The 24,954-nt window shown below is 36.9% G+C and overlaps 1 protein-coding gene across 2 annotated transcripts in view; it reads right to left on the reverse strand.

The window, feature by feature from the left end:
* Positions 1-24,954, reverse strand: part of Nmnat (nicotinamide mononucleotide adenylyltransferase) — a 209,340-nt gene that overhangs the window by 135,069 nt on the left and 49,317 nt on the right. For both annotated transcript variants that reach the window (XM_090393336.1, XM_090393335.1), the window contains exon 5: positions 778-879. In XM_090393336.1, the coding sequence (XP_090249462.1) occupies positions 778-879 (102 nt within the window). The remainder of the gene's footprint in view (positions 1-777; positions 880-24,954) is intronic.

Consider the following 24,954-nt stretch of genomic DNA (forward strand, 5'->3'; position numbering starts at 1 on the left):
CAGTAGTCCATAAACCAAAAAGTCCATAACATTACAACAAAAGACAGATGTGATATCATAAAGAACAGCTGACTAACATGAAAAATTTTTACTTAACGATAATTTGTGTAATAATTAAATAGATCAAAAGTTATGTTAAGCAATGGCAGACACATTCCCCTACTTTACATACATTTTGAATGGGGAAAATACATGTTCCATTTACACGATTTTCATTTACTCGAAGATCCCATGAATGCATATGTTGCATAAACAAGGAGCACGTGCGGTGTGTTATTTTAAATTGTTTTGCCAATAAAAATGAAATTTAAAAAATCTTGCTTCAGTCTTGAACCAAGGACTAGTTAAACAATTCAATTACAATGACTTTATTATTACTCATTTCTCAAAGAACTATCCATTTATCTTGTTTTAAGAACTACCAAATTTTTATAAAAGTATTTTATCAGTACTTTGGTAAAAATCCAACACATTAAAAATCATAACACATTTTATTAAACTCTAACCTGTTTTGGGCTTTATATACTTTAGACATACAATGCTGAAATAATTTAACACATATCAACAGAGATCCTAAATGCTAGTCTGATTGGCAAAGTGAATAATTTATCTGCTCTCCAACAGACTGCAATTCAAATCCCACTGTAGGCATGGATAATAACATTTTTTAATGTGAGATGAAAAAATGAAATCTTTCCCCTGTCCTTCTGGATGAAAGTAAAATGTAAATGGATTATTCAAACTAAAAGTAACTATGAAATAGTAAAAACTACAAACCTGATATTTGGTCAAAATATCTGATTCATAAATAAAACGCAAAGGATTAGTGCCCTCTCTTGTGACAACCACTAATCCATATGTGCTAACTATTTCTTCCACCTGAAAAATAAAAGTATCATTTCAACTTTTACAATAAACCATGGAATACTTTAGTTTTTGCAAAAATAGTAAAACAGTTACAGCCAATTATCACTATAGCAAATACCACACAAACTACTGAAAATTCCTTACAAGTACATGCCCCATATATGCACTGCTACTAAAAGAAATTCACTATAACAAACTTTTCTGTGGTCTACTATAGGTGAGAGTTGACTATTACTTTTACAAGTGCATTAATTAGGAGTAGTAAAATAGTATGTTAAAACCAAAGACAGCAGTATTTTTTTTAGTAAATAAAAGCCAACAGTTTAAGAGAAAGAGACATCACTTAAAGGCATACTTATTTTTAAAAATAAAATGCAATGACTACTATTTTCAATGGGAAATTTGTCGGTCTCCACATATTAAGCACATGTGGAAATTTCAAGTATTTCTAATTTCTGCCTGGATTCCAATGAAAATTGAATATGATTCAAAAGATTCAAAATGGCTATTACCAGAACTCTTCACACACATAATATAATCAAGGAACTACTTATTCATAACAGGTGATATAACATAATACAATACCAAGGAAACTTTTAAAACATAATGAAAGGCTTAGGTAAGTAAAAGGGATAAAAATCCCTTATTGTTTTTCAGCCAGTATGCGAAACTAAGATCGAAAACTACGATCTAAACGTTTCATGCCGACAGTTCGTAAGTGACCACACACTTACGAACTGTAAGTGTGTGGTCAAGCGTAAGTGACCACGCCAAGGCAACTCGATGCAAAGGTGGAGCAAGATCCCTCGCTATCCTTGATATTTTCTCATAATGTAAAAACACACAGCTCCTAGGAGTTGTAGAACTGCTTTACATTATGAGGAGAGGTCACTACCCAGACCGGTTTCAACCTTTTTTGTCGTATAGCGAAGGTATGCAAGTTCTTTTCACTTAAACTTTGATATTATCTAGGTCTAGCTACTCACTGATGAGACCTCAAAAAAGGTTGAAACCAGTCTGGGTAGTGACTTCTCCTCATAATGTAAAGCAGTTCTACAACTCCTAGGATAAGCTGTGTGTTTTTACATTATGAGAAAATATCAAGGATAATGAGGGAGCTTGCTCCACCTTTGCATCAAGTTGCCTTGGTGTGGCACTACCAAATGGTCACTTACGCTTGGATCCGCCGACAGTTCGTCGGCATGAAACGTTTAGATCGTAGTTTTTGAACTTAGTTTTGCATACTGGCTGAAAAACAATAAGGGATTTTTATCCCCTTTACTTATCAACCTCGCCAGAAAAAATAGCCGTTTGGCTTTTCATCTTAGTTATGAAAGGCTTAGGTGCTGGTGATTATTCATAGTGATTTAGAAAGAAACTCAGAGGAACAAAATAAATGTATTATTTACTGTTGTTAATATTTTGCTGATTTCAAACCATCTTCAAATAGCACAAACACATTTGTTACAGAGCATAACTAGATAGTTGCAAAACAACTTAAAAAAAAAAAAGCTAATGTTGAGCATTCTATTGTGGTGCTCTGCAGGGCCAGAAAAAGGAAGTTAAGGTAGTCTAAATATGGTCTTAAAACAACAGTTTCCCAAATCTTTCTCAAATTAATGAAGCCATACTTTTTAGCCAATGCTAATTCTAAGAATAGTCTCTTAGACTTCTGACTTCTATTCAAACGCTGTAGTATTCTTCATTTTAATTCTGCATGACAGAGTATTCAGTATATGGTCTGCCAGTACTTAATTACAGTGTAGGGTTTATGTTCTTCAAGGCAGATGCTAACAGGTAAATACAGACAAACAGAACCTTAAATGCCCAATATGTGGATATGTGGTTTTAAAATGTCATGGAACCATAAGTGGATGTGGTGGAGGATCCAGAGCCAAGTGACAAAGATTGTGGTAGGTCCATGGAATACTCCCTACGAGAATAGACTGATGGTCTGTGGGCTTCAAAAATTAGCTGATAGGCAAAAAAAGGAGACACGATATAGAGCTGATGCATGCCAACACCTTGTTCTGATTGTAATGGTTTATATGAATTTTAATATCCTTTATCTACTACCCTGAAGAAGCCACTAGATAAGTGTATGAAACCAATCAGTGCATTTTCTAGTTTGTAATTATGACTAATAATAAAACCCATATTTTATAACTAAGTTATAGTAAAAGTTCAATTTGAAACTTTCCAAACATTAAGCAAAATTACTTTCTCCCCACAGGTAACCCCTCCATTAGAAATCCTATTTACTTCAAAACTAAAAATATCTTACCTTTAAAAGGACAGGCATTATGACTAGCTTTGATATCACTTCTCTATTTACAACACACCACAGAGAAAGACTTGGATATAGAGCCACACTTCTTAACATATTTGAATTATTCAGATTCACAATATATTGAAGGTTATTATTAGGAAAGGGGAAATATACAAAATTGTAAATGCCTCCACACCTCAAGTCAATTTCTAGATGAATATCTAGAAAACAAAGTATCCATCACTGCTACTCAAATCAGTAGGCTGGCTATGTTTGCTATTTGGACCCATTGCCAGGATACATTAAGATACTTTTTGTTCATTTAAACACCTGATATCTAAAATACACTTAAAGCAGTCACATGAAAAAAGAAGCCATCTCTCCTCCTCAGACACACCAATTATATATATTCGAAATGTTTCATCATCTTTTTTCTGTTTAGAAGAAATCTACACACTGTAAGGTATTTACAAAACCAGTCACTCCAACCAGCACAGCATCTTCGCACAGAGTTGTTTGTTATGATACACAGTTCTTAACACAGAAATCAGCATCTTTGCCACACTTTCTTTTAGCCAATATACTACAAATCCCTATAAAACAGACAAAATACTAGATGCCTCCTCTCTGACCTAACACACACGATCACAATATAACTATTCATCTCCTTTATATCTAAGGTAGATCTGAAAAGATAGCTAAAAGTTCTTTATAACACACACCTCCATGCCACTGTTAAACCACATCCTATAAGCAATTTTCATCCATCTCCTAAGGGCAATCTTTGTCTATTAACACATCCTGGACTATATAAAGTTTGAGTTTGAAGCCATCTGGTGTGAGGTGGAATCTAACAAGACTAATTACATAGTGGGGTGTTGTTACAGACCTGGTGGATTGTTTACTAGTGATGAGGAAATGCATTACCAAATAGAAAAGATGAGCGTGAAAAGAATAATCATAATGGGAGACTTTAATTATCCAAATATTGATTGGGTAGCAGTAGAAACTCACGAGAAGAATGAAAATGCATTTATTGAGCTGTTGCAGGACAAATTCCTCAAGCAGCATGTGTCAGAAGGAACTCTAGGTCAAAGAGTGTTAGATTTGATTATAGTGTCAGAAGGAGTTTCAGTTAAAGATGCAACTAGCTGGTGACAGTGATCATGCGGTACTCACTTGGGAAGCGACTAAGTTTATAAATGTTCCATTCAGAAAAGGTTACATGCTGAACTACAAAGAAGGAAATTATGACCAACTGAGGAGTACACTGAGTTCAGTGGAATGGGATCGGTTGATGGACGGAAAGAATATCGACAGTGCATGAGAAGTATTTAAACAATACTTAAATGATGCGATATCAGAATGTGTCCCGAGAGTTTGAAGAATAAATAGAGTAGGAGTCAAATGGATGTGTAATCTTATTAAGCAAGAGATTCGTAAGAAAAGGACGATGTGGAAGGAATACCGTTTGCATAAGGATGACATCCGTTATGAACATTATAAGCAGCAGGCTAGAATAGTCGTACGGAAAGCAGAGTAAGTATGAAAAGAAACTGGCTCTGCGTGCAAACACCCACAAGAATTCTATTGATATGCTGCAAGTAAAAAAAGAATGAATATTAAAGAATAACTCTTCTAAATCTAGATGGTGTGAGGGTTACAGATGCAGAACAGGTTGTTCAGTTAATGAGTGCCCATTTCGTTAAAGGCTATCAACCTGGTGAACGCAACATTGGGCTCACTGTTATTTCTTCACTAAAAGAAGAAACACAGGTGTGTGAGGCAGAGGTATTACAGCTGTTGCACAAATCGAATAAGAATTCAGCAATAGGGACTGATGGAATAACAGCACGTGTTCTAAAAGAGTGTTCAGCTCAAAAGGCCATTCCTTTTGTCTCAGAACAAGGAAGATTCTGCAGGAATGGAAGGAATGCATGGTAATTCCATTGCACAAGGGTGGTACAAAGACCGATGTATCCAACTATTGACCAATTAGTATCTCAGGACTGGTTGTGAAGATTTTGGAAAAATTGGTTAGGGCCGGCATTCAGAAATGGGTTGAAAGTGAATCTCTACTTTGCAATGAACAACATGGGTTTACTAAGGGAAGGTCATGTTTTAGCAACTTGCTCACATTTTATAACAATGTTACCATTGAACTAGACAAGGGGGGATGGATACACCATGATACTTTTGGATTTTCCAAAGGCTTTTGACAGAATACAGCATGGTAGACTGTTGCATAAATTGGAGAAAACAGGTTTGGGTTATACAATATTGGCATGGATAAGAGGATGGCTGACTGACAAATATCAGAAAATGGTATACTGGGGGATCTCAGTTTGCAAGGTTTAAGGTAACGAGTGAGCTTTTGTCCCATCAGATGGCTGTGCCGAGAATATATATCTTCTTTCTTCTCTTCTCTCTGATTCCTGTCACCGCCTTAAGCCTCTATGTATGGCATCGCTGGACCTCCAAAAGGCTGTTGATAGTGTCTCCCTTCCTGCTCTTCTTCAAGCATTGTCTATTGCTAGATATCCAGATCCCATTCTTTCCTATGTTATGGAGCTATACTTGGGTAGCTCCATCAATATCACTACAGGGTTCCATGCAACTTCTATTCCTGCAGTGTAGGGTGTTCACCAGGGTGATCCCCTTTCTCCCCTTTTCTCTAACTGCGTCATAGCTTCTTCCTTTAATGCTATGGCCTTTGCGGACGATCTTATTCTCGTAGCCTCTACTAAGGTAGGCTTGTAGAAACTCCTCGACCGGGCAGTTGACTTTTTCTCTATTCGAGGCCTTTCTATTAATGTAGAGAAGTCCTGCTCTTTAGCTCTCGTCCCCCTCTGGTCGTGACAAGAAGGTTAAGGTCAAGAGTATAGAGTTTTCCATCACCCCAAAGTGAATGTCTTCTGTCCCTTCTATCCTAGAAGCCGGGATCGCTTCTTTGAGGAAAGCTCTTCTCAAGCCCCAGCAAAGACTGTTTCTCCTTTCCCACTATCTCCTATCTCGCTTTTACCACAAGTTGGTGCTTGGTAGGACATATATCTCGGTACTGTCCCAAATGGACAGGGACATCTGTTCAGCCGTGAGATCATGGCTCCGACTGCCACCTGACACTCCTACTGCATATTTCCATTCAAGGGTGAAGGATGGTGGGCCTGGGGTTCCATCACTTAGATAGCTGATCCCATGCCTGCGGCTGTCCAGAATCGCAAAGTTAGAACTATCTTCTTCCCCCATCTGCAGAGAGGCTTTCTATAGCCCATTAATACAAGAAGACTTTAAGCAGGCTAAAGGCTGGTCCCATTATCAAGGTACCTTAATTGAGTCAGCACCCGCAGAACACAAGAGGTGGGCATCTCTGCTGCGCTGTTCTGTATATGGTGCTCCTTTAAAAGAGTCAGATCGGTGCCTCCCCAGCATGACTGGGCAAGGGATGGCACCAGACTCCTTCCTGGGTTCGAGTATATTGACCTTATCAAGACGAGGATCAATGCCCTGCCCACTCGAGCCAGCACAGCTCGATGGGGTAGTAATGACTCAAACTGTAGGGCTGGCTGCCACTACAGTGAGACATTGTCTCATATAGCCCAGTGTTGCTTCTGCACCCATGGGGTCTGAGTGCAGAGGCATGATGCCATGGTCTCCATTCTGAACAACCGCTTTAAGAACAAAAGGTTGGGAGACTGCGGTGGAACCACATTATAGGCCCTCCACGGGTATGCGTAAGCCAGACTTAGTGATTAAAAGAGATGGTGACATTTGGGTAGTTGATGCCGGGTGGTGGGAACAGGGTGCCCACTAGCCTAAAAAATAACCAAGATCTAGTTAGTAAGATATGGGAAGAGCATGGGGCAACTCCGAGGTTTACCAGTGCCTCAACTCTTTACATGGCATATGGAGTGCAGATAGTTATAAAGACTTAGAACAGCTTGGGCTTATGCAGAAGGATATAAAAGTTCTTTCCTTGAGGACCCTACAGTGCACACTGGTGGCATGGCGTTGCCACCAGAGAATGACTACAATGATAACTAGAACAGGCATAGGGTAAAACACTTGTAAAAGCTTAGACCTATATCAAGTCTGGATGTGTTGTGTAGGGTAGTACTGCCCATAACCAGTACAATAATAATAACAAGTGGTGTACCACAAGGATCTTGGTCCACTGTTATTAATCTGTACATTAATGATATTGAGAAGGATTTGACAAGCGACATACAGCTATTTGCTGATGATGCAACAATAGATAGGATAATCAGGAATGCTGCTGATATGCAGTCTTTGCAGAATGATTTGAATAGGTTGGAATTGTGGGTATGGGAAAACGGGTGTCAGTTCAATGTCAGTAAATGTAAAGTCATTCACTTTGGCATTATTAGATATCCAATGTCATATTATATTGGTGGAATTAGGATAGAAGAAACTGATGAGGCAAGAGATCTTGGAGTGTTACTAGATAGGAAGTTGAAGTTCAGGAGGGCCATGTGACAAAGATTGCCAATACAAAAGATAATCCACGATGCTGAAATGAACGTTCACATGTAAAGATAAGGATGTTATTTTGCCTCTTTACAAGGCCTTGATAAGACCTCACTTGGACTATTGTGCACAGATCTGGTCTCCTGGTTTCCGTTGGGATTCTGATATATTGAAGAGAGTACAAAGGCGAGTGTTAAAAATGATATCAGTATTGTGGAATAGTGATTATGAAGACAGATTGAGAATTTACAGACTGCAGACAATAGCAAACAGGAGAAAGAGGAGTGATATGATTGAGACTTACAAACTTTTAAAAGGGCCATACAGGATTTCAATTGGAATTTTTCCATTTATGGAGAGTGGGGGAAAGGACGAGAGGGCATCCTTGAAAACTGAGATTGAAGGCTGCCAAGAAGGGTGTGAGGGCTAGATTTTTCTCTCAGAGGGTGGTGCGTGATTGGAATGGATTATCTTTGGATGTTGTGAGTGCAAGAAGTGTGAATGAATTCAAGAATAAGTATGATAGCTGGTGTCTGTAATATGTGGCCTCTCTCAATGAGTCTCTCTTAATAATAATAATAATAAAATTTCATGTGCCTGCTTTGGACATATTGGCAGTTACGTTAATATCCAAGTGAACATAACTACATTTACTATCAGAATTATACACAATTATGGCAAGTCAGGACTGGCAGGCCACACAGAATTAAATGAATATTACTGCTGTAGAATCACTACAAATCTAGGACTATTCCTATAATTAGCATCTGCTATGATGCACTCTCCTAACCTCACTAAGTATGGCTACATTAATTTATCAAAAAAATGGGAGAGAAATTTTAAAATCATATGCAGTTTAACTTTTATCCAGCCTATAGCAACCATGACAGGACATTAGGGTCTCCCCCCCCAAAAAAAATTACAATGTGAATCGTTTCCATAACTACTTAGTTAAGTGCTCCTTTTTTTTTGCAACAATTACGTTTGTATTCTGAAAATGCTGGCTTGAAATCCAGCAAAATATTAGCAACTTAATAATACATTTATTTCATTCCTGCGTGATGCTTATACTACACTGGTGTCCGAAAGCTAAGAACAAACTACATTTTTATCTGTATATGAAAAACTTTTCATGAGCCAAATATGGACATAAAATCATTGTCAGCAAACTAATAAATTATATTACACAAAAAATGTGTTATAAATTTCATACAAATTAAATTGCAATGTTTTAAGCAAAAGTTACAAATTTCTTAAGAACATAATTAAGGAATTAATGTACAGTGCTTACAGAAACCATGTGGAGAGACATTTCAGTATGGAATATGTCCATTCCAAACTGAAATGAAGCTCTCACAATGTCACACCATGCTTAGCAGCAAATGATTCAGGAGTTCTTGAGGCAAACTAGCCCAATCCTCTTCAGAGGAAGGATGAGGCCATGTTATCTTCTGGAGAGGAATTTCTAACAGCATTTGCATCCCAAATGTTTGATGGGGGGTTGAGATCTGGGAAGCGTGCTGGCCACTTGATTCAATTAATATCCTTTCTCCATAAGTATCTCCACTTCTCCTGTATGATGCAGTGTGGCATTGTCATCCATAAAAATGAATTCTTCGTCTACAGCACTACAGAACAAATGAACGTTGAAGAACTTCATTACAATATCATTCGGTCATAGTCCCTTTTTCCAGCACTTGTAGTTCAGTGCATCCATTAAGCATAATGTCTCCCCACACTATGAACCAAGCACTGCTGTATCTATCCATTTCAAGGATATTCTTGTGATGGTAAGTAGTACCACTTTTGTGCCAGATCAGGTGTTATCTAGAATTAGAGGAAAGACTAAAATGACTCGCCTGTAAAGAGTACATTAGGCCATTGGTGTCAAGTCTAATTTTTATGGAAACAACAGCTGCAAATGTGCCCTACGATGAGCTGTGCATAAAGGGATACAGATTACAGGCTTTTTGGACATATAGGTCTACTTGTTGCAGATGTCTTACCACAGTTTGTTGAGATATCTGCATACTTGTGCTTGGATAGAGCCGATTTGCAAGCTGACCTGCTGTGGTGCATCAATTACATTTCGTTATAATCAAAAATCTGTCTCTTTTTCTCTTTATGTTCCATGGTAGAGCAAGGGCAACTTCTTAGCAAACGTCTCGAACACATTCCATTGGTTTGAAATGCTGCCCAGAGCCTGGATATCATCACACTATGTGAGATTTCAAACTCTGGCAGTATAAGTAATTCTACGGCCTACTTCAAGCTTTCCAATAATTTTTACCCATGTGAAATCTAGATGATGTTTTTGAGATATTACAATAGAATATGAATTTGAGATATTACAATCACAAAAAGAGCTTCCTTCAAACACAGTTTGCTTGGCACAGCTTCTTGCCTTTTATCCTGTTGAGTGATACCATGTGACTCCTTTGTTTATGATTTTGAATGTGTACCTGCTTTCTACTTGGAATTGTCAGTTATACAAATTGCCACAAGTTGCTGTTGTAATCTTCAGAAAGTTTTCATCCTTTGGTTTTGAACACCATTGTATTAAGCTCTACTATGAACCTGTTAAAAGTTTAAAAAGTTGTAATAAATGTGATGCTATTATTGTGTTTTACATAGCAGTATTTTTTATTTTTAAATATAACACATTCATTTGTTTTCTACATGGATGTTTAAAAAAAAAAAAGACAGGTGATGTGAAAGAATTAGTGAAGATCCAGTTTTAGTAGAGTGATCCACTATATGAAGCAGCAGAGCTAGTAAATTTCAATTACAATATATTAGTATGTCTTTTAAAAGCTTTCTGCTTCACTACAACGAGGATATGTTCTGAGGCCATTTGCTATAACATATGGAAGTTAGCAGAAATCCTGTCTGCTTTCAAATGATAGCCATGACAAAAAAATGACCACTGTGAAAAACAAAAAAGCACATCTTAGGGCAGCTGGCTGGTTGTTTTTGGATTTATGGTTGTAGAAACTAAGGCTCTGTGGTCAGCATATGATGTCTGTAAATTGTGTGCATTCTTCTGGCTGGTTTGTGGGATGAAAAACCTAGGTGTCCAGGAAGAAAAAAAACTGCTATCTCCGTTCCGGGACAGTGGATCTAAGCAGTCGAGCTAATGTAGAGAACAAAAACATCCCAGAATTATTTTTTGTTCATTCAGAACAAAAAAGCTTATACTGAGTATACAGTTTCTTGAGCTTTTATCATAAAATTTAGAATTCTGCTAACTTACAGTGCCTCATCTCTGATTTTTATTTTATGGTTTAATCACAACAGAAACACTAGTGAAGAATGAGTTCAAGAAGACTTGTAGAGTTGTAACTGTACTTATTAAGACAATAATAGCGTTTTGTAAGAAAATCTGTCCTTTCTGTTTCTATTCAACTAAATTTGAATAAATATTGCTGATAAATGAGTCATAAGCATTCAATTCAATTTCATTATCTTGAATACATAAAAAATTAAACTTAAGTTTGTTTTTAGTTTATTTATTGTGGACATTGAGGTGTATACAATGAGGAGATGTCAAAGCTTACCAATATGTCTGTGTTATTTAAGATTAAATTTTCTATGAGGGTTTTGAAATGGGTAGAGTTTTTTTATATAGGATGTGGAAAGTCCAGTGAGGGGGGGGTCAGTGAGTTGGCCAGCTGTTTTGACAGTTTGTAGCAAGGTGCGTTAGTGGCATCTACTATAGGTCTTAGTGGGGATTTAGGTTTGTGGATTTTTGTTAAACCGTATATTCGGGCGAGACAGGAACAGAAAGGTTCGAGTTTTTTAGTGATTTCCGGAGGCCAGGAACACTTTTTCAACTAATTTTTTAGTATTTTAACGTGTGTTTTTGTGGGGTCGTGTTCTAGTGGGGTGTAGGTAGAGCGATCCTGGAGGATAATCTCCATTTTTCAATTGTATTCTGTGGCATTGCCCTTATCAGCTCTGGTGATGACAATACTTTTTTCTTTTCATAATTTCATGAGAGCAGTGTGTTGGGTGGATGATAAATTACTTTTTGGGGGCGAAGATGTTGGCGACGTCAAGTCTGATGTTATTTGCTATCTATTTCCTTCTAACATCTTTGATCTCTTTTCCTTTGTCATGAATTCTGGTTATTTTTTTTTGAAAGAAAAAATCTACAAGTTGATAGAGGGAACCGCCATGGGTTCCCCCCCCATCTTGCCAATTTTTATATGGAAGATTTTGAAAAACGAGCCAGAGACTCAGCCCCTCTCAAACCTTCTCTGGCTAAGATACGTAGATGTGTTCTCTATTTGGCCTCATGGCCCAGACACATTAGACTCCTTCCTCAATCACCTCAACAGTCTACATCCAAGAATCCAGTTTATGATTCTTGGCAAGGTACACGAAAAGAACAATTGTTTACCCTTCCTATACACCTTAGTTACAAGCCTTCCCAACGGTACACTTTCCTTCACTGTATATATATAGAAAACCTACACACACAGGCAGATACATTCACAAACTCTCCCACCACCACCTAGCTCAACAATATGGCATTATTAAAACTCTAACCAAGAGAGCCCACAATCTTTGTTCCAGTGGAAGTGCCCTTGCAACTGAGTTTGACCATATACACAACACTTTCCTCTCCAATTGCTACAGCGATCACAGTATTAAAAAAAATCAGTTCAACCCCCATTCCCCGGTCTTCTCTTCAGAAAGAGTTTAGAAATGCCATCACCATACCCTACATCCATGGCACATCCGAGAAAATAGCCAAGATTTTAAAATAGTACAACCTACACACAGCATTTAAGCTCCACTAAAAACTTGCTACCCTTATCCACTCTACAAAAGATCAGCTCCACTCCTCTCTCAGTGCCTGGACTCTATAAAGTACCCTGTTCCTGTAAACTGGTGTACTTTGGACAGACAGGCAGATCAGTTACTATCTGCCTGGAGGAACATAAGTCATACATCTGCAGTCACGACTATGATCAGTCAGGCCTGGTTGACCATGTCTTGGATACAACCCACAGGATCTCATGGAAAAAAAAAACACCATGCTCCACCACAGCAAATTCAAAAAAGAGAGATTATTGTTAGAATCAGCAGCAGCTCTCAGGAATCAAATCTTAACAAATATGGTTGCATTAAGCTTCCTAAGATTTGAGAAATGCTTATCACCAAAGGTCCCACTTTACATTCCAGACCATCTACAACCACCCTTAGAGGGCGCTCCATCTAGTTAAGACTTTAGTGTCATCCACGTGGTTGGGCTTAGTATTGTTTGTTATTTGTATATATGTTACATTAGTTTTTTTTGTAATCCCTGAAGATGTCTCTTGAATGAGATGAAATATAGGAAGAAGTAAATTCTGTTTTAATCCTTTCTGAGTACTGTATACAATCCATTAAGCCTCCAACATGATGATTATGTGATATGATTCAAGGTTTACGTATGTTTAATTTCTAGATTGTAAGTTTCACTTACAATCTAGAAATTATTGAAAAAAAGAAACAAAAAAAAAAAACAACTAAACCAATACTATACTGACATCGGAGTTCACGGTATCTCTCAGATACAATTTACTATCAAATATCACTTTCATTTTCACATTCGACTATCATTCTCATCATCAGACTCAAGTAACATTCGCTGAATCTCTTCAACATCTGATGGATTATCCTGTCAATATATTTTTCCAGCCATTTTCAACTGTAAAAAAAAACTAAACCAATACTATACTGACATTGAAGTTCGCAGTATCTCTCAGATACAATTTATCATCAAATATCACACACCTCCACATAACGTGTTAAACCAAACTGACTTCAATTGATCATGGAGAAAATTCATCACTGGGAAAACTCATTGAGAGGAAAATTCATTGCAGGGAGGAAAATTTATCGCAGAAAAAATTTGCTGAAAGCATTATATGAAAGTGAATAACGATATTCATGTTTTTTCATATCATTATTCGCTTTCATATAATGCTTTCAGCGAATTTTTTCTGCAATGAATTTTCCTCTCTATGAGTTTTTCCCTGCAATGAATTTTCTCAACGATCAATTTTCTCGCGATGAATTGTCCATGAACCCCCAGTATGAATCCAAGTTGAGTGTTATTTCAGTTTTAAACTGTTAATCGGTTGTATTATACAGTACATACATATCTGTTATGATGTATCAATCTTCAACACTAACAAATCTGGTAACTACTTTATCACACACTCCATACAGTGACCTCTAGAACTAAAGAAATAGTTTATTACTGTGCAATTCACTATAGTGAATTTAGAAAAATAAAACTGATCCCTCACTCTATTCCCATTAGACAAAGGAAATGGCAGGAAACAGAACAAAGTTGTCATATATTGATGTAGAATACAAAGGACTGGCAGAAACCAAACATAAAAATCAAACATGAAAAATTACAAATGCAAACAATAATGGGAAACATAAGAACTAGAAAAGTATGAAATATTAAGTTACCTTAAATTATTCTCTTAGCTGAAATCTTTGTAATAAACTAAATGCTTATAGCCTGTACCATGAAAATCAAAAATTGGTTATCTCTAATTACAAAGATGGGGGAAGACAAGTGATGAACAAAGTCAACTTAAAGGGAGGGAAAAAGTTGATTGACACAGATGGTATGAACAAGTTAGCTTCCTAACTGGACAGAGAGCTGATGATGGCATAAATTGATAATGTTTCACTTAAAATTGTAAATTAAAGAAATATGTAACAATATCCAGTATTTCTGTAATTCAAAGATTAATAAAAAAAAGTTATGTTCATATGGGTAACAGCTCATTTTGTTTTTGAAAGATTCATTATTCATAAGGTAAAAAACTGATTTAGATTTTTTGATTTCTTACACTAAATTTTTGATATTTTAAAAATGGTACAGTCAGCACATATTTAGTTCATTATGAATATTTCAGGTAAGTGGCATTCATTTATACCAATGTAATAATAATGGTATTTTCACAGAACAGTGCAGATCTAGACTGGGAAGTCGAAAAATATTCCAGAGGAAGGCAATGGCAAACCACCTCTGTACCTTGCCAAGAACATGCCAAAAATGAGAAAGTACGATATGGTGCTGGATGGCAAGACCCCCAGGCCTAAAGGCATCCAACATGCAACTGGAGAAGAACAGAGGGCTTCCACAAATAGAACTAGTTTTTATGATGTGTCCAGGTCAAACCTGGAAGGAAGCTTGGTCACGGATGTTGCTGGTTGGAAAAGGGAGGCTCCCTGTTTCAAAAACCACACGATTGGAACTTGGAATGTTAGAAGTATGAACCAAGGTAAGCTAGAAATAATAAAGATGGAAATGGAGCGCAAGAAGCTGGATATATTGGGAATAAGTGAACTTAGATGGACAGGAATGGGCCATTTTCAGTCAGGGGACTATATGGTGTATTATTCAGGACATGAGACAAGTCGAAAAAATGGAGTATCTTTCTTAGTCAGGAAAAAGATGGCTAGGTATGTATTGGGTTATAATCCAGTGACTGACAGAATCATTTCTCTCAGAGTGAGTGGACATCCAATGAATATGACCATCATTCAGGTTTATGCACCTACTACAAAGGCATCAGAAGAAGACATCGAAGAATTTTATGGCAAGTTACAAGAAGTGATAGATGCAGCACCAAAGCGAGATTTATGGCTACTTATTGGAGATTGGAATGCAAAAGTGGGAGAGACCGAGTAACAAGGAATAACAGGTGGTTTTGGTTTAGGTATTCTTAACACTGCAGGGAAGAGACTAGTTGAGTTTTGTGCAGAGAATTCTTTGTTTGTTGCTAACACCTGCTTTAAACAGCACAAAAGAAGATTGTACACATGGGCATCACCTGATGGACAACACAGAAATCAAATTGACTATATACTTGGACAAAGAAGATGGAGAAGTGCAATTCAGTCTGTCACGACTTTTCCAGGTGCAGACTGTGGAACAGACCATGAGTTATTAGTGGCTATGATACATGTGAAACTATGGAAACTGAAAACATCACAAATGCCTATCAGATATGATCTTGGAAACATACCAGCTGAAAACAATATTAACATACAGAACAGATTCAACATACTCAATTTGTGTGAAAGAGAACCAGATGAACTATGGGAAGAGATTAAAGATATAATTAAAACAGAAGCAAAGAATATTCCAACAGTTTGTAAGAAGAAGTCCAAATGGCTGTCAGAAGATGCCATCAAAACTGCTCAGAAAAGGAGGAGAATGAAGGCCACAGGAAATTTGCAGGACGTATGCAATTTGAATGCAGAGTTTCAACGACAAGTCAGAAGAGACAAGGAAAAATACTTTAACCAGGAATGCCAACAAATAGAAGACCAAAACAAGAACGGAAAAACAAGAGATCTTTTCAAAAATGGGGAAGTTTAGTGCCAAGGTGATAATATTGAAAATTAAACACAAAGGATATCTTATTCCTTTGTGTTTACTTTTGTATATTCTTTCCATCTTTCTTTGATGTCTGCAGCTTCTGCAGACATCAAAGAAAGATGGAAAGAGTATACAAAAAACCTTCACAGAAAGGACTCCAAAATTACTGAGAAATTTGAAGAGCAGAATTATACACAGGACCCAGTACCAGTGGAGAGTGAAGTGAGGTGGGCACTGCAACAGATATCCAGTAAGAAAGCACCAGGAGATGGAATACCCACTGAGCTGCTCAAAGCCTTGGGAGAAGAGGCAGTTAAAATTTTAACGAATTTGGATCACAACTACATGGCCTAGGGAATGGAAAAAATCAGTTTATATACCTTTATTGAAGAAAGGCAATGCAAGAGAGTGCGAAAATCACAGAACTATAGCACTGATTTCTCAAGCAAGTAAAGTCTTACTTAAGATCATTCAGAAAAGACAAACCATTCATGAAGAGAGAAATGCCAGATGAACAGGCAGGATTTTGAAAAAGCAGAGGAACAAGAAATCAAATCGCCAATGTGAGATGGATAACAGAAAGAGCACAGGAATATCACAAGAATGTCTACCTTTGTTTCCTTGACTATAGCAAAGCTTTTGACTCTGTAGATCATGTGAAACTGTGGAATGTGTTAAGAACAATGGAAGTCCCAGATCATTTCATTATCCTTCTGAGGAATCTTTATTATGAACAAGAAGCTACTGTCCGAACAGATCTTGGAGAAACGGAGTATTTCACAATAAGTAAAGAGGTGCGACAAGGATGTATTTTATCTCCATACCTGTTTAACTTGTACAGCAAATATATTTTAAGAATGGCAGGGCTGGAGGAGTCTTCAATTGGAATTAAAATTGCTGGAAAAAATATTAATAATTTGAGGTATGCAGATGATACCACCTTGCTAGCAGAATGCAAAGAAGATTTGAAGGAACTTATTATGAAAGTTAAAGAAGAAAGTGCTAAATATGGTCTTAAACTTAACCTCAGAAAGATAAAAGTTATGGCAGCATGTGAACTTCATGATTTTGAAGTATACTTCCTTATAATTCTTCTGTCAACAAGTCATTTAACTTGGGGATTTCAGGACTGTATGCTTTCACTTATCTCTCACACTGATCCACTGTTTCCAGCCATATGTTCAACACTGCCTCATTTATCTTTTTATGACATCATACTTGATATGGCCAAGGCACTGCTGCACGTGACTTCACAGCAGAACAGTTTGAGAAACTTTTACCACTCCATCTGACTCTCGACTATAATCTATTCTAAATTTCCTGGCTCAAACTTTGTCCAGTGCCTCATCTGCAAGTCCTCTACCTTAAGGACTTGCACAATGGACAAAGGTAGGCATCTTCTGGAAGCAATGTCTGCTGTGTGTTATCAGTTGCATATTACTAATATGTGAATTGCTCCACATGAAAGAAATTATTTTATTAATTTGTTTTTTTATATCAACTGAACCCATGAAATATTGGAAACCTACAATGCATTCCATACTGTAGGATAATCTGGGAATTCTGTTCTAGAGAATAAGTTATTTTTTGCAAGCTATTATTTTCAATAAGTAAGGTATAAGATAGTTGGGATGATAATTATCTATCCTAAGGACTTCCACAAATGTCCATTCCAGAGTGGAATCAAAATTATAGTCCATTTGGTCAAATCAGATATACTAGCCACTTAGGATGAAAAACTGTAATAAAACACACACTGGAAAATTTGCTATAAACAGAAGTGATATCCCATGAATAACACTTCGAGGTGCTGAAGAAAGATATCAACTTAGTTTTATAAAAAAATATGGTTCTCTATTGAAGGCCTTTGATCAGAAGAGTGTTAAGGACGGTTTATAATGAACATAATTTTTTAAAAAAAATTTAATGTAGAAGAGTTGAATAGTAAGAGATGTCTTCAAGGAAAGTACTATCAAAGGTTTCTTGGCATGCAAGTTAATCAGTAATTAATTATCAATGATGTTGCCATCTCCAAGGATATATAAAAAGGCAAAAAAAAAACTGCTCTACGGCATGTTATACATATGATGAAACTACAGTTTCATCATTTCCTGCAATATAACCTCACAAGTAATCTGTTATCTATCAGATCTTCCAACATATATAGTTAGAAACTTATATAATTATCCAATTAGACATTTTGGTCTTCTGAGGAAATGGTAACTACATTATAACAGAAATCATCCTCACAGAATTGAAGGCTTTCATCCCTTATTCCACTCCAAATTCTCAACCACCGTCCAAGCCTTGGTTCTCAAAAAAGTGTGCCAAAGCTGTAAAAGAAAAAATCTCTGCTTATCACAACTGGCTCAAGACCAAAACTCCAGCTGCCCTTTCTGCCTATACTGCAGCTCGCAACAGTTGCAAAAGAACCATCACCAAGTTCAAGTCAGACTTTGAAAGAGCAAAATGCTGCAAACTCGCCTCCTACCCAAATGACAGTTGTCCCTTGCCAAGACCATTTAGCGCAACTTCTGTTCACCCAGGTTTCCACGATTCTTACATCCAGATGGCACTGTAGTCACCTCACCAAAAGACAAGGCCAACTTACTGGCATTACTCTTCTGTTCCAATTCCTGAATTGATGACCTGAGCAAAGTTTCTTCCACTCCACAAAGAACAACTCCCTTCATGTCCCCCACTCTTCCGACAAAAAGAAATTTGAAAAAAAAAAAAAAAAAAAAAAAAAAGCATATGGTCTTGATGGCATTCCACATATTGTGTTAAAAAATTGTTCCCCAGAACTAACACCTATCCTGTATCACCTCTTCAATCTACACTATTCAACTGGCATCTACCCTACAACATGGAAATAGTGTCTGTGGGCAAGAGGAAAACAGAAGAAAGGAGGAGTCAGTTCACATTTGCTTGAACAACTGAGTGTTGTAATCTTTGGGGAAGGCAGAATGGGAAAGACTGTTCCAGAGGACAAAAGTAGATGGAATGAAAGAGGAGGCAGCGATGTTGGTTTGGTGAGTTTCAAGATGGACAGTAAAAGGGTGTTGGTTAGCAGTGGCTCTTCTTTTAATGACTTTGGAGAAGAGTGGAGAAATAACAGTGGCCAGTTCAGCAGAGCACTGTCCATGAAAGTATCTATAGAAGATGCACAAGGCAGAAACTGAATGTCTGTGAGTGAGAGAGATCGTTAATTAGCTGGATTGCCCTCTTCTGGATAGATCGACCACCATGACAAGTAGAGAGGATTTTGGTGCGCCACCCCAAATATGGGAGCAGTATTCCATGGCAGGTGTGAAGTAGTGCAAAAAAGTACACCAAATTTTTTGGCTACTGCAGAAGCTATAATTGAAATATGGTTGTTCCAGGAAAGATCAGAGTGTAAGTCAGTCCAAGAAGAGAAGTCTGATCATGTTTGGATATCTCAGTGTTACTGAAGGTGAGGGGAGGGGGGAGAGATGCAAGTTCTTCCTTGCAAGAGATCAGACAGAAATGAGTTTTGGTGGCATTGAAGTTTACAAGGTTGTCCTTGCCCCATTTGGATATAGTTATGAGATCTAAATTTGGGTCCCTGGTTATAGTAGGTCTTGAGGATTCTAATACTTGAGCACTACAAGGTTTGTTGAATGAAAAAGAGGAATGGAGTGTACTGTCGTCCGCAAAGCTATGGATAGGATCAGAAGTCTGTGAGAGCAAGTCATTCATATACAAGAGGAAGAAAGTGGGTGAAAGAACAGAACCGTGGGATACATGCAGGGTACCTGATTAGTTGGTATGTCTCTAAGTCGTTCCATAGTTGGTTGTTGATGACTTTCTCCATAATTTTAAAGAACAGAAGTGAGAGCAGTTGGACGGTAGTTCGTCGGTTGACTTTTGTCACCTTCCTTTGGGATGATCTGGATGCAGATGAACATTAATTTGAAAAAACCTGGGTTTTTTCAAATTAATTCTCCCACATTGCCTAAGCACCCCCCCCAATCCCCTTTCAACACCATATCAGCAGAAGTATGCACACCGCAGAAAGAAGACAGGCAACAACATCCAAGAAAAGGTATGTGTGAATTTTCTTCTATTATGCTACATATATTTGTCTCTAAAATACAACAGCTATGCCCTAAAAATTCTTGAGTAAAAAGCCAATGACATTAAAACAGGGGCACTCCTAAACAAAAGCAGGCAAAATAGCCATAAAAATAATAATCAATCATATAGATCCTGGTCTTTTTTTTTTCATTTCCCATACCTATATGTTAAAACTGATCTGAATACTGTATATTAGCAGTTAGTTTCTGGTTGATTTCTACTTTATTCTACATGTTCTATTATCTAGTTTCTTATTTGACAGAAAACAGATGATTTGTACTACAAACTTCTATTAGTACAAATTTGTACTAATAAAGTTACTACAAACCTTCTCCAGAAGGTTTGTAGTAACTTTATTTAGAAGCATAATATCTGCATAAAGTGGATAAGAGAGTTTAATATCTCCTATTTCAATAGGACACAAAACATTATTTCATAATGAGATACATAAAGATGAATAATAACAGTTTTACCTTGATTTTACATCAAACCATTTCTATATAACTTTTAAATGCTGAGCTATAGCTGTGCATTATATCCCTTTTACACCACATAATTGTAGCATTCTGAGCAGCCTTTCCATTCATATCATATGTGCTGCCTCGTTATATGCACGATTTTCAACCAGCTATCAAATTTTCCCTTGGCAAGTTAGGCTCAATGACCTGCCACAGCCAAGTAACTTGGTTTCTTTGAAACCTAATTAATGTGTTGATAGTACAGTTAATCCCATTTGCATGATAGTGTTTTATGGCTGTTAGTTGCATGTGTTCTTCTGACCAGTTTGTTTGTTTTGAGGGATTGAAAACTCAAGTTCTGGATGGAAAAACTACCACATCCACATGAGATCAACAATCTCATCAACAACAACAACAACAAAAGATCAAAGATTCTTCACACCCTAGATGGAATTCCCACTCCAATCTTGACTGAGCTATAAAGTAAAAATGTAATCACGATTCCTTTCACTCGAACTGAGCTTGATCTTCGAGTTTCTCTTCAACAATTCTTCTTAGTCTCTTTCAAATGTTGATGCCCTATAGTCGGAAAGACCACAGTTGGAAACCCACCTAGAACATGAAAAATTCCTATCAGGGCTTTTCTTAATGAATTAGAGGGTCTCATATAGTGGTGGCAGGGTTTCATTACCTAATGTGAGGCAACCCTGTTTGTTGGAGACATGAAGTGGCTTGAAAAAGTTCAACAAGTTAATCTGTAGAGCATAGCTTCCAGATTAACTCTTAGCTCATCCACAGTACATGTTTGTGGTATGGTTAATGAACAGTATGTTTACAGTCATAGAAATGATAGGTTTACAATTAAAAAAGTTGAAAACTGTGAGTGGGATTCACTTTATAAAAAGTATGTTCCCAAGTGGTGTTGAGGTTAACAGGCGAAAAGATGTGCTGTTAGAGAGCTCCCGAAAGATCTGTGATTTTTGTTGATTTTATTAAGTGTTTTCTTAGAATTAATTGTGTATTTTTAGTATATTATTGTAGTTTTTTGGTGTGATTATTGTAACTACAGCATTTTATAACATAATTGCAGAAATATTAGTTTTTACTACTCTTAAAAATGACACTGAAAACTCATCATAACAAGGCAGTGTCTAAAGCTCAAGTTGTTGCTACTGAGGAGAGCATTGTCCTGATGACCAAAAGTACTGCTGCAGTGTTGAAGATAATTTACCTGAGGATTTGACATTAGAAATATCTCAATTAAAAGAAATTATTAGAAAATCGACCAGGGAATTGGAAAAGGTGGAAAAACGTTTGACTAAACTTAGGATAAGAAAAAGGATCAGAACAAGAACAGCAAGAAAGTACTGAACTTGGTGATAAAAATATTAATAACAAGGTAAGTCAGATAAAATCTAAGAAAAAAGAGGTTATATGGTATGTATGGTTACTCAATTTTAAAATTTGTACCTGCCGAGGGAGTCACCATTTCTAGTTTCCCGGGAGCGAAAATTAAAAATATAACAAATGTAACTGAAAACCAAAAAAGAAAAGTAAAAGAGATGATAGTTCTAGTGGGTACTAATAATTTAAGTAATGACAAATATAGTATGAAAGAAGATATGACAGGTCTGTTGGAAGAAGCAAGAAAGAAATGCGAGAGAGTAAAAATTGTAAGATTACTACCCAGATATGACAGTAGTACTGCATTAAGGAGGGCGATGATAGCAAATGATTTCATGCACAAGCTGTGTAGAAGATATGGATGCGAGTTTTTAGATGTGTGGTGTGTGTGTCTGATGGCTGAAAAGACTTGTATAAGAAGGATGTCCTGCACTTGAATTCATTTGGCATTAGAAGGCTGGAGAAATTATTTCTTGGTATGAGACCTAATGTAGAGTGTCAGGGAAACTAGATCATCATGTGTGTGTGAAAGTTCAGTTATGTTATGCAAACATGATAAAGATATATCTTCAAACATGATTATGTATGTGGCAAAGGGGTGGAAAAATATGCTTTGGGTTCGGACCTTTTAAGTATGTCTGGGGGGGGAAAAGAGAAAATTCTAAAACAAGACCAAATATACTGCATATCTAATTATAAGAATATGATAGATGGTAATTTACTATGTCTATACACAAATGCCAGGAGCATTAGAAACAAAGGTGTTGAGTTTGTTGCTTTATTGAATATACATGGTCTAAGATTGTTGGCATTAGTGAAATCTGCTGTCAGAATCACATATGGCAAGTGGGGAGTGTAATGGGCATACTATTTTTAGGAATGATAGAAGAGATAGGAGAGGAGGGGAGTGCCACTAATGATATCAGATGACAAGTCCAGTTAGGGTAGAAACACAAGAAAACAATGATGATAACAATGTCCCATATAGCGGTGAATTTATCTGATGTGGAGGTTAACAGAATGAAATATATGGTGGAGTGTTGCTACAGACCTGGCGGCTCAGTTGCAGGGGATGAAGAAATGCATCGCCAATTTAGCCTTATGGGTACCAAACGAAATTATGGATGACTTTAATTTTCCAAACATTGATTGGATAGAAGAGAAATCTCATAAGAAAGAAGAGGAATTTATTGAACTGTTGTGAGAGAACTTTCTCAAGCAGAATGTGAAAGAAGGAACTCTGGGTTAACGAGTGTTACTTATTCATAGCATCAGATGGGGTCTCTGTCAAGAATATGGTTATTTTACCACCAATTTGTGACAGTGATATGCTGTACTTTCTTCAGAAATATGTAATTGTATTGATGCACCAATTAAAACAGGTTACATGTCGAACTACAAAGCTGTAATTATGATCAACTTAGGAGAATACTATCTTTGGTCCCATGTATCAATTACTGAATGGAAAAAATGTCAGCAATGCAGGGGAATCTTTGAAAATGTGCTTAAACAAGGCGGTATCTCAATGTATCCCTAGTGTTTGAAGAATAAATAGGTTGAGAGTGAAATGGATGTGCAACCTTATGAAGCAAGAGATCCACAAGAAGAAGATGTGGAAAGAATATCATGAGAATAAGAGTGAGAGGAGTTATGAATGAACTATATAACGCTCAGGCCAGAAAAGTAACGAATATTGTAAGGAAATCTAAATTGGAGTATGAAAAGAAATTGGCCATGTAAGCTAAAGGCAATCCAAAAGAATTTTATCGTTATGCCACCAAAAAAAAAGAAAGAATGAATATAGAAAAATAGTTTATTGAATGCATATGGTACTCGAGTGTCAGAAGCTAATGAAATCGTTCAGTTAATGAGTGCTCACATTGCTAAAACATATCAACCAGGTTATGTAACATGGTGCACAGTGCCACTGCTACATTGGATGAAGAGTAAGAGGTTCATGAAAATGAAGGTGAAGTGCTGTTGCATAATCTGGATAAGAATTTGTCTATAGGGACAGATGGAATATATCAGCCCATTTGCTAAAGGAATGTTAAGCCGAATTGGCTGTGCCTTTCACATGTATAACTTGCGTCTCAGCTCAAGAATGGAAGGAATGTATGATTGTACAAGGGTGGTTTGCAAAAACTGATGTGTCTAACTACTGACCCCTTAGTATCTCGGGTGTGGTAGTGAAGATTTTAGAGAAGATGGTAAGAACTTGCATACAGAAATGGGTAGACAAATATGCTATAATCTGCAAGGAACAGCATGCATATACTAAAGGAAGGTCATGTTTTAGCAATTTGCTCATATTTTATAACAATGTTATGGCCAAGTTGGATAAAGGGAATGGATACACTATGATAAAGTTGGATTTTTCTATGGCATTTGATAGACTACCACAAGAAAAGCTGTTGCATAAACTGGAGAATATGGGATTGGAATATAAATATTGACTTGGATCAGGGGATGGTTGACAGACAGATATCAAAAAACAGCATACAGTGGGTGTGAATCTGCCAGATTTAAGTGGTGTACCTCAGGGTTCAGTCCTTGGGCCATTATCGTTCAATCTATACATTAATGACATCAGACAGGATCTAACATCAGATGTGCAATTGTTTGCCAATGATAAAAATATAGGCAGGGCAATCAGAGATGCCACTGATATTCAGTAATTACAAAATGATTTGAATAGACTGGAAATTTGGACAAACAAAAATGGCTGTCAGTTTAATGTTAGTAAGTGTAAAGTTATGCACTTTGGCATGATTGCAGTTCCAGCTGCATATTATATTATGCATGGTTATGTTACAAGAAACCGATGAGGCAAGGGTTCTTCAGATATTGGTAGATAGGAATTCAAAGTTCAAAGGTCACATAGCAAAATTTGCAAATACAACTCAGAGGATAAATGTGATGGTGAAGCAAACCTTGACATGGAAGGATAAGGAAGTCATTTTTTCTCTTTA

The sequence above is a fragment of the Typopeltis vanoorti genome, chromosome 5 (assembly GCF_054136105.1).
Source record: "Typopeltis vanoorti isolate ZY-2024b chromosome 5, IOZ_Tvanoo_1.0, whole genome shotgun sequence".
NCBI lineage: Eukaryota > Metazoa > Arthropoda > Arachnida > Uropygi > Thelyphonidae > Typopeltis > Typopeltis vanoorti.